General features: G+C 39.6%; 1 protein-coding gene across 3 annotated transcripts; it reads right to left on the bottom strand.

The window, feature by feature from the left end:
- Positions 1-2,542: 2,542 nt before the first annotated feature.
- LOC121322450 lies at positions 2,543-10,403 on the bottom strand. 3 transcript variants are annotated; one of them, XM_041262460.1, is made up of 9 exons: positions 10,218-10,403; positions 8,941-9,021; positions 8,160-8,208; positions 6,254-7,820; positions 5,551-5,688; positions 4,630-4,771; positions 3,722-4,151; positions 3,094-3,435; positions 2,543-2,985 (listed from the first exon to the last, which is right to left on the bottom strand). In XM_041262460.1, exons 2-7 carry the CDS (start codon positions 8,996-8,998, stop codon positions 3,991-3,993), a joined length of 2,115 nt encoding a protein of 704 aa, XP_041118394.1. In that variant the 5' UTR covers positions 8,999-9,021; positions 10,218-10,403; the 3' UTR covers positions 2,543-2,985; positions 3,094-3,435; positions 3,722-3,990. The 3 variants fall into 3 exon arrangements, with proteins under 3 accessions (XP_041118394.1, XP_041118395.1, XP_041118393.1); XM_041262461.1 differs by having other exon boundaries at positions 2,543-3,435; positions 3,722-3,814; positions 3,894-4,151; XM_041262459.1 differs by having other exon boundaries at positions 2,543-3,435.
- Positions 10,404-10,733: the final 330 nt, after the last annotated feature.

The raw sequence follows: 10,733 nt of genomic DNA, 5'->3' as shown, positions 1-10,733 counted from the left end.
TATCATTTACATTTTCTTTGCAGCCTATTTCAAAGACCCACAATGATCCGGAAAGTTAAGCTAGAATCTGATCCCAAGATCTTCTTACTCCTTAACTCTTAAAGCCTATTCACACTGGACGTGATGTGATTTGTCCTGCAATAGTGATACTTAGAGTAAGTATCGGGGTTATGGGAAATATAGCGTTACACATCCCCACATATTGCTACAACTGTTTAAATAATGTACCTGTCATTTTTCTTTTGATTGTTAGCATCCTGACAACTTTTTACAGTCATAACTTTACAGTCTGTTTCAAAGTTATTTTAAAAATCTCCACTCTAGTGTACTGATAGTGTAAGGATTGTTGCCTGCATTGTCAAACAGGTAACCGCAGCAATAAAGATCTATGATGTGGTATGGAACAGAAAACCCAGAGCACTTGTTATGAGGACAGATCTCAAAACCAGTGCACAAGAGTGGCCATTTTGAAAATAGCTTTGAAACAGACTTTGAAGTTATAAGTAAAAAGTTGTCAGGATGTTAACAATGAAAAGTAAAATGACAGGTACATTATTTAAAGAGCTGAAGCAACACGTGGGGACATGTAATACTATATTACTCTACTATTATTCAGAACGTCGCTACTTACACTTTAAGGCCTCTCCACACTGGACGTGATGTGATTTGTCCTGTGATAAAGTGACACTACCTTTCACACCAGCCAGTGGGGACAGATATGCCTTCTCTGATTGATCATTGGTCAGTTCCCTAGCTGTTACGTGACAACATCGCAAAAGTAGACAACCCTGTTTTGTTCCACATTGCTTAGTGTTAAGGGTTTGTATCAAAACTGCATGTTTTAATCTTCTTGTCCTGGAGTGGTGTGATCATGTTACAGATTCGCTTGACGCATCGCATCCAATGTGAATAGGCCTTTACTCTTACCCATTGAGTACCTTTAAATACAATGGTATAGGACATTGGGAATGAATGCTCTTTAGAACCCTCTGCATTCCAGTTTATTGGGCTACCATTGGTAATGCATGCAATGTGTCACTAGTTAATGCTGATACCTTCTTATATGATTTGAAAATATATATTTTTTAACAATTGTATAATGTTTGATCAGAGGGTTAGCACTTTCAGCAGAAAGTTAATTTTTGTATTAACTGTTTTGACAAAGATAGTTCTATAACATTACCGGGTATGGGTCCCAGCTCCATTTAATTCATTCTTCACTTGCTGAGGAAAACAAAGTAACAGCTGAACATCCCATAATGCAAGCTTTAATTTGATTTGTCACGTGTGAGCAGCTGCAGCCATTCTAGCAAACCCAAAGCATCATTCCCAGAGCTGCAAACCTTCAATAGATACAAGAACATCCCAGCATAGCCTTGTGTCTGTACCTATTTAATAGAACACAAAGCAAGCAGGACACATGCATTTGAATGAACACAGAACAGTATCAGTTTTTTAAGTAATATGTTAAATCCTTCCTATAAATTTATTTAGTTCATTATATTAGCGGGAGCTGTGCAGCAGCCCAATATCTCAATCATTAGAGGATATTGGATATTTTTTTATTTGTACACAGAACAAAAAGAAAGAGTTCCCCAGCCCAGTGAGAATTAGTCCTATCTTACACAGACAGAGCTGTGTTCTTGAATGACACTGAGCATAGACACAGAAAGATCACAGAGAGAAATTAGGCATGAAATTAAAGCTAACATTGCTGACCGCCGATCCTCAAGTCGTTTTTTTTTCCCCTAAGATGTCTTTTCTGAAATTGCGAGTGGAGGTCCATTGGAGGATAGAGGAGGTTGTTTTTGAAACAAAGAGTGTGCCGCCTCCCCAACGCTGCTGACCTGCCATTATTTATAATGCTTGAGACCAAGTGCAAGGTCAGTGCAAGCTGGCCCAGCCATAAATCAATTCAATACTGGAGGAGCCAAGGTTAGAGGCACCGACAGCAGCCTACGTGAGTCATTGCTAAAGGAGGTATTTATAGAATGGAAGGAATACAGTACAGCTACCAGCAAATTGATCATTCATTTCTGTGGGGTATCTATTCTGAATGTTCACAGCATTTATATTTGTGTATGTGTCACTATATGTAGATACAACAGACAGATACCAGTCATTTAAAAACAGCTGGAAAAAAGGGGGGGGAGAGGGTTGATATGAAAACTGAAAAAACCATAACCATTGAGCAAAACTGAACTGAATCAAAGAAATCAAAGAAAATTAAGTTAGGACATTTTACTATGCTGTCTCATTTAATTATCATTTTACAAAAACATTGTATATTCTGGTAATATCTGACCTGTAGGGGAGCACAGAAGGCAGGCACAGACGGTGGAGTTATTAATCACGGATGGTTTGACAGTAATTTTTATTGAATTATATTTCCATCTTTACCCAGTTATCTTGGGTCCTGTGACAGGGACATTGGAGACACAGAGTTTTAATGGCACTGAGGCTGTCAACACAAGCCCATTGAGCTTCCCAAGTGAAAATACTACAGCATAGCTTGTGAATCATGACTTGAATCAAGAATGCAGTGAGTGGGTCACCTAATTCAAATTTATTAGCATAGCCTGAGCCTTACATGGCAGTTTTCACGTAACAAGGCTTTTTGTATGCTGAAATGTTTAATAATAAAATTAGATTAATAAGTTGTTATCTTCATATTTCAAAACTAACTTAAAGATGTAAGTAAAAATGATTTTACTACAGATACAGGGAAACCTTATCAGAAACAATGATAACAAAAGGAGGCACAAACCTATTGACTGTATTCCCATTAATACTGTAGGTGAGTGGAAAAGCAATCACTGTCACTAAGGTGTTGCTCATTACTTCTCTGATTTAAGTGCCAATAATGTATAGAGAGCAACGCTGGATGAATGTAACAATCCTCAAACACCAGAATAAAAACTTCAGCCATCAGAGCTCTGATTCCTCTCTCTCGCTCTCTCTCTCTCTCTCTCTCGCTCGCTCCACCTGCTGGTCAAAAGCAAAATAAACAGCAACTCCTGCCTTCATATGTCCCTAATAAACTGAGTAGAATTAAGAATATCAGTACAGCCAATAAAATAGATAGAACATTACCGTAACAATAGCAGAACAATGGACTGTCTGTTCACATTAACCCCTCGTTCTGAATGCCACACAATGCTGAGTGGGGTTTCACTGCAGTCCATGGTAAGAATACTGTTTAAGTATACAGCATTTTTTTCTAAGGCTATATGTTGCTCAAGAGGAAACCACAGCACCCAGTTTCAGAGTTCATTGCTTATTTCATTTGCTAAAGCTTTCCCAGGCGTGTGTGTGTCCTGTTGTACAGTGGTCGGAGAGGTCAGCCTCGTAGTCCCTGAAGCCTGCTGGGCTGCAGTCCTCCCCCTCCACACCCCTCCACACCCGCTCACAAACACACTCCTCCAGCGCAGGGTCCTGAAAGGCAGTACAAAGAAGCTATACCTCAGGGTGCTCTATCACTGAAATCACCTCTTATACCATATTATACTGCAAACGCACATGTAGAATATCATACAGGTGTACGTGCATAATGAACACACATTGAAATTATTTTCTATTTTTTTCTATTGCTTTATATGGGGAAGAAATGGCATCCTTATATAAGGCTATCATGCATTTGCGTCTTCCATACGTCCCCATATAAAAGCTAGAAGAGAGTTTTTCACGCATGAAAGGGTTACAAAGACAAGCTGTGCATCACCTGAAAAACTCCTTGGACAGCCTCTCTCAGAGTCTTTTTAAACGAACACAAGTCCTCCATATTTCCAAGGGTCGTGGGGTCAAAGTACACACCCTGCAGACAAGATCAATGAACACAGTAAATCTGTGTGAAAAATAAAAACTAGTCTTTGTGCAAAGGCATTTTAGCTTACATATTTTCACCAGGAATTGCAATCCTTTACTCATTTGGCTCACTGTAAGACAAAAGGTAAAGGACATTGAATAAAGGATTATTCTTAACAAACTGTTTTAACTTTGGAGATGGTGACATGCCTGGGATGTACAGAGCAGGCTGCTGCGGAGATCCTGTGGCTGAAGCTGGTAGTCCTTACAGAACCTGAGGAACTGCAGGCTTTGCTTAAAGACATCATTTCTGTTCAAGGAGCTGTCTGTAAGCTGCACTCCAAACTCTGAAGGAGAGAGAAATACATTTTCATAACCTGGGAGATTAAAAAAGATGTGATATACAGTATATTCCTGTCTGTAAACCTCCACTGCCAATAAATCACAAACCTGATTCAAATGTACACAACACTTCTGTAATAGCTTTGTGATAACCAAGCTTTTTAACAAATCAGGTTTAAGATCATCGTACTCATATTTTTTTTTTACTTTCTTTAATTGTGAGGGTGATTATCATAATAATACAACAAAGTATGTTTTCCTTTAATAAGGAAAAAAACACAGCATATCATTAATTAACACCATCTCCTGGTTGTAATTGAAGTCTGTAGTAAAAGTAAAAGCTGCTAGATAGGCACCAAATACCATGCTGCTTTAAAACTTGAATAAAACTTAGCTTCTACCTATTTGACTGCAAACTACCTAACAACTAACTGCTCAAGGTTGTATATACTGCAGCTGATCACGTGTCACATGCAACTGCACCTTTAATGTCCCGATCCTGCATGATATAGTAGATGAATCCCTTCCTGTCGTACACAACGGCGTAAGGAAGTAAGATGAAGGGGTGGGGTTGGAGGAACAGGAAGTTCTCCAGGGTTTTCCTCCAATTAGAAGTCACTAAAACCTATGAAAGAATTAAATATTAAACAATAAGCATGTAGGGTAGTAATGGGGCTGTTCCACAGTGGCTTTAATTGGTTAAATGATTTATGCTGACCCCTTAAAGTAATTGTAGCTAACAAAATAATTCCACAAATCTTAGACATTTTTCTCTTTCATTAGCACATAATTAGCTACACTGGATGGCTCATTGACATGGCTCTTTAAATTAAAAGTAAAATGCATCTTCTTGCCTACTGTACCTTTTCCCAGCCACCTTTAATAACAGCACAAGATCAAGATGTAAATCACCAGACAGTTCACACTGGAGCCCTGAATCTGGAGCCACTTCTCCCTTTACAGCCAACAGAGCTCCAGCGAATTGAGAAAATAATGAGGCAAATAAAACCAGTGCTTTAGCATGCTAACGACTGTCTTTAATATTCCTGAGTAAATATTTTACACAAGTAATTACAGTAATAACTCGGCCAGCACCGCAAATTTAAAAAAAAAAAAAAAATACAAAATGTTCTGTAAGGAAAGAAGTAGGAATATTAATTAATCATGATTATGAAATTCTAGTTTAGGGGTCTCTGTGTGCATACAAGGAGGAAAAAAAAAGATGAATAGAACCAATAAAGTTAAATAAGAAAGCGGAGAGCAAGTGTTGCTTCAGCACAATTATTTTTAAATTCATGGAAGTGATTAGTTTTATAGCTTGGCTCCAGAAGATTTTAAAAAAGCCTTAATTTTGTAGTAGAGTGAGATGGAATAGATAAATCTGCCCAGCTCACCCTTACTCACCCTTTTCACTAACATCACTTCTTGTGTAACCTTGTCGATGGCTCTGAACCAGTGATCATCCAGTTGTTTGATGAAATATATTGGATATTCATAGTCGCTGCACCTTGTTGGAGTTAGAGCTAATTTCACGTTGTCTCTCTGAAACAAATGTGGTATTGAGAACCTGGGTTAGGATAAAACCTGTTTTTCACACACTTTGGATACCAATAAATAATGTTAATTCTCTTATGGTAATTTGTCATGAAATTCCTGCCCACCTCTAATATATTACAGTACATTTTAAAATGGATAACTGGAGATCGAATCAACATTTTTTCTTTTTTTATAATCTTGATTATTTTTGGTTGTACAGGTTATGTGCTCTACAAATAAAATACATCATAAAAGGGCAAGAACAGAGGGAGCAATTTCATTGATAACAAGTGTTAAACTTGAAAAACTATATCATCATGGCTTGGAACATTTGCAATCATTTTGCCTGATTCACTTGGCCTGGCTTCGCCTTGTTCCGAATAACAGCCCTAGGCGTGTGGACACTGGACCATACCTGAATGCCCTGTCATGCGTCATTGCATTTGTACAATACAATCTTACAATTTTATAGTGCCCTCAGGCTTGTAACCAAAAGTCAAACAAGCCTTTAGCATATATTTAAAACACACAACCAATATAAAACTAATTCAAGAAACAACACAAAACTTACCATTGTGACCAGGACTTTGTCAGACCGCTTCTCCCCCCTTGCCTCGGACAGAACCAGTCCAGAATCCAGCAGGTAGAACCGGCACTGGTCCTTTGAATAGGTTGCCAGGTAAACTCCCCTCAGCATATCCAAGAAAAGGCCCCCACACTTCCTGATGATTTGCCCATAAACATCTTCAACCGATTGCCTGAGGAAGGGCTCAGAAGAGGAAACCCTTTGGCTCTCTCTAACTCCACGTTCTGAGTGCCAGGCTGTCTTTCTGCCTCCAACGTCTTGGAGCAGGGGGTCCCTGTCTTGGTCAACCCTGGGGGATGCGTTCTCATTGCTTTCACCCTCAGTCCTTGGGGCTTTTGCAGCTTCCTCCTCTGCTTTACTGCTTCCTTCTTCTGCAACTCCCTGGTGTGCTTTTTCACCAGCCTGTGAATCTTCATCACTGCCACCACCGCGGTCCACACACTGGTTTGAAATACATAAGTCCAGCTCAACGACATCTCGAGGCCACTCTTCATATACCCCATCATCTTGATCTGTGTCGACTGGATGAAGATCAGCTGTTAAATGTTCCCTTTGGTGTCGGTAGAGTTTACTTGTGCGAGGCACAACTTCTTCAACTGCTGTGGGTTCTAGTTGAGGGATATCTGGAGGTGTCTCCTGGCTGAGAACTGAAGGGGCTGCATCTTTTCCGTCCCCTGTCACAGAATGGCCTGACTCCAGTTCTTTTAGTTGTTCTTCAGGCTCTTCCTCTTTGTTAACATCAGAATCATAGTACTGGCTGACTTTCTGGTTCTTGTAAGTATCTTTGTCAAGGAATTCACGTTCTACTGTACCCATCTTGGAAAAATTAACTGGGTCCTCATATACTCTCACATAAAGAGCAGAAGGTGATACACAAATCGTCTCACACTGGCTGCTCAAGTTTGTCGTTTGAAACATTGAATCCACTAATCCTGGCTCGTGGCATTGCTGATAATTCTCCAATTCACCATCACTGTCTTCTGGGTTTTTGAGAAGCAAAGGTAAACTGGATTTGATAGAAGGTGGATTCCAGCTTTGGGAAAGATGGATATCAGGTTTGGGAATATTGAAATGCGGAAGGTCTTCGCTGGCACTGGTTCCCAGGTTCCAGGGATGTGCCGAGGAGGAGGGGAGAAGGCTGCTGAAGAGTTTGTTGTGAACATTCATCGATGGCTCTCTGTATTCACTAGACCCTTGCTCCACACAGGGCTCATTCATCGATGGCAATCTGTATTCACTAGACCCTTGCTCCACGCAGGGCTCATTCATCGATGGCAATCTGTATTCACTAGACCCTTGCTCCACGCAGGGCTCATTCATCGATGGCAATCTGTATTCACTAGACCCTTGCTCCACGCAGGGCTCTTGTTCCTCTTGTTGGTTGGTTTCTCTAACGGACACCCTTCCAGCGTAGGGGTGGCTCTGAGATCCCCCTGAGGGCAGCAGGGCTGCGGTAACATCTCTGTCGCTCTCTGTGGTGATTGGACACTTGGCCTCACCAACGCTGCACTCCACTTGCTCTTCAGTTTCTTCTCTGCCCTTTAAAGAATGTCTGAAACAGAAAACAGGGTTCGCTGGGTTTTACATCCAAACCCTTTACACGCCTTAGGCTTTGTGGTGGTCCTGTGATGTGGTTGCATTGTTTTCTCTTGGTATATCTAACAGCAGGATACTGATTACCCATCTACTTTTTATTATTATTATTTATTATAGATATTATTTATTTGTTAATGCAAGACTCTTTCTCTATGGGCAATAATGATTCTCCAGGAACTGGCAGCCTGGTAAAAAGTTATTCTCATTGAAAATGAATGTAAAGGCTTTCAAATACAACAAAAACAATTTCTGGCTTTACCATAGGGAAAGATCACAGTTTATTTGGATTACTTACTCAAAATATCCCAAAGCATCCTGCTCAGGTGTGCTCCTCTGCAAGGGCTCTGCATATAAAACACACATTGCCATGTTTTAAAATGACTTTAACCAGTTAACCAGGCCTATATTCTCCTCTGAAATGGAGGTCTCAACTGTTAAGTGCAACCTTGTGTTGTTTCTTTCACTAGTATGTATTTAGAAACAAAATATAATGCAAAAAAAATAAAAGAACAGGCAGAAAATAAAATACAGCTGCTACTGTGCTTCTGGTTATTTAATAATAATATCTTTATCTAGCACCTTTCATAGTGGACCATCATCACAAAGTGCTTTACAGAGGTAGGCTGTGAACTGTGCAGTATATGCAGAGTCACTGCATATACACCTCATCTGCAGGATGGAGCATAAGGAGGTTAAGTGACTTCCTCAGGGTCACACAGTGAGTCAGTCAGAAGCAGAGATGGGAATGGAACCGGTGACCTTCTGGTTACAAGCCCTGGACTTTAACCACTGGACCACAGCACCATTCCGATTCCATTCCCATTCCATTCCTTCCTGTTAGGCCATTTGACAGCCATTCAGCATGTGCTACACTAACACTGCAAGGACTCTCAAAGGACTTTCTGTGTAAATCAGAGTCCAACAGGTTTTTAATACATTATCCCAGTCCTCCACAACTCTTTTGCATTGCAGGCCCTGTTTATATTGTATTAAGCTTGGGCTATCTTTGCATATCATTCATTTTATAGTTTGTCCTGTGAAAAGTGTTGTACTGTTAGTATCTTCTTACAAAATACCTTTATCCGTTGCTGGTCCTTCCTTGGGGACGAGGCTGTCAGACTGTGTCTGATTCATCCTCAAGAGTCGCTCTGTTCTTTCTACAGGAAAGAAGACTCAGAAGCTGGATTACTGTCCCTCCCAGTTTTGTGTGTGGAACTTACAGCCTCGCTCATACTTACTGACTGACACACCTTACTCTCTTTAGGAATTAATTTACTGCTACCCCCAATACCAAATGCACAGAGAGATGCCAGAAAAGAAACATGAAATGTTGGATACTGCATTGCAAACAACTCGGTGTCACGCCAGTGTCTTGTAAACACCCGGTACTGTCGCTAACTGAAAAACAAAGCCTTTTATGCACAATTAAAAAAATAAAATATTATTGTAAATTACAAATATTGTTTAAATCTTGATGCTTATATATAATGCTAAAACTAATTTAAATGGTTGAAAATGTAAAGTACTTGAACTGTGAGCAGTCTGTAGTTGTCCACTAACCTTTTTAGCTAGTTAGTGGACTTAGTGTAAAGTACCGGTGTAAGGTACAAAGTGGCACATCGTCAGAATGGGATACGCACACTACAATTTGACCCGTGTAACCTCGGGAAATGCTACGCTGTAGTGCTGTGATTGACTACTGCACAAATCACTACGAACAAGACAAACTAGTTCAGCCACAAAATGTTCAAAATGCTGTTTGTTTCAAAAGGTTCAAACTCAGCACATCGTACCCCTTTCAGCTGGACGTTTTCTGCGCTAAAATCATTTGTGCATGCGCTGGCATACCGGTGTACTTTTTAACGAGTACCACAGCATAACACAACACTTATTATACCTGCAATGTACCTATCATCATATGGCACTCAAAACTCTAACAAAGTTATTAAGTTGTTCACAACGACAATTACAGGAGCTTAATTTTATAATTAATTGCACAATTGACAAGACTATTACATAATGTTTAATTATGCAACTATTAAAATTAGAGTGCAAATTAACCTTGGTCCGTGGCTTCTATACTATATATAAATATAGTATAATATCAAAAGACAAATCGACACAGCAATACAGTTTAGTTCCCATCACCCGTCCATACCGAAAGTGAAAGTAAGAAGTAAATGCAGCAAATCTTTAATTTTTTGGCGATCTAAACATAAACGAAACTACTAAGCCTTTTACTTTCTTCATCAGTCACGAAATTCAACTTGGCTAAGAAAAAATATTATCTGCACTGACTTTCTGGAAAGCCCCTCGCGGATTTATACCGGTGAAGGTGGGTGTTTAAACTTACTTTCTTTACAAACTCGATCCAAAACGTTATAATAGATGGAGGTTTAAAACGTCATTTTCTTATAATCACCGAAGTCGCCGCGCTAAATCTCTTGCCAGTCGTTGCCATACAGTAATAATTAATGAATATATGTAATAACTCATCAAAGTATATTGTCTGTTAAATAGGCCGAGACGTTTACGGGAAATGGTGTGCTGTCTAAACTGTCGTCACTATCATAATTCGTCCACTCACGTTTTAGGGAGGGGATTCTTTGAAAAACATAATTCAGACGTGCGGGATATTTTTTTGTGGTTGGACCCATTATGCAGGTGTACATTAAATATACAACTAACTTTGTAAATGGTCATTTTATTAGTCTCCAGGGTTTGATATGCAGTGACATGAAAAGGCTTCGGAATACTGTAAAGTACTGATTTGCAAGCTTCACAAAAACCTATAGGTTATTTCAATAAGGTTTTCAAAATCACTTCATCCAATCCTTTGTATTGTCCACTCTCCCTGTGGGAAGCCGAG

This window comes from Polyodon spathula, chromosome 10 (assembly GCF_017654505.1).
Source record: "Polyodon spathula isolate WHYD16114869_AA chromosome 10, ASM1765450v1, whole genome shotgun sequence".
Classification (NCBI taxonomy): domain Eukaryota; kingdom Metazoa; phylum Chordata; class Actinopteri; order Acipenseriformes; family Polyodontidae; genus Polyodon; species Polyodon spathula.
Note: the sequence above shows the minus strand (reverse complement) of the source record. Positions and strands in the feature narration are given on the sequence as shown.

Excerpts from the sequence above, each read along its gene's own strand:
- LOC121322450 (XM_041262459.1), bottom strand. The coding sequence starts at position 8,998 with ATGAATCAGACACAGTCTGACAGCCTCGTCCCCAAGGAAGGACCAGCA. Across the intron at positions 8,209-8,940 it reads AGGACCAGCAACGGATAAAG|AGCCCTTGCAGAGGAGCACA; the intron begins GTATTTTGTAAG and ends TTTTATATGCAG. Across the intron at positions 7,821-8,159 it reads GATGCTTTGGGATATTTTGA|ACATTCTTTAAAGGGCAGAG; the intron begins GTAAGTAATCCA and ends TTTCTGTTTCAG.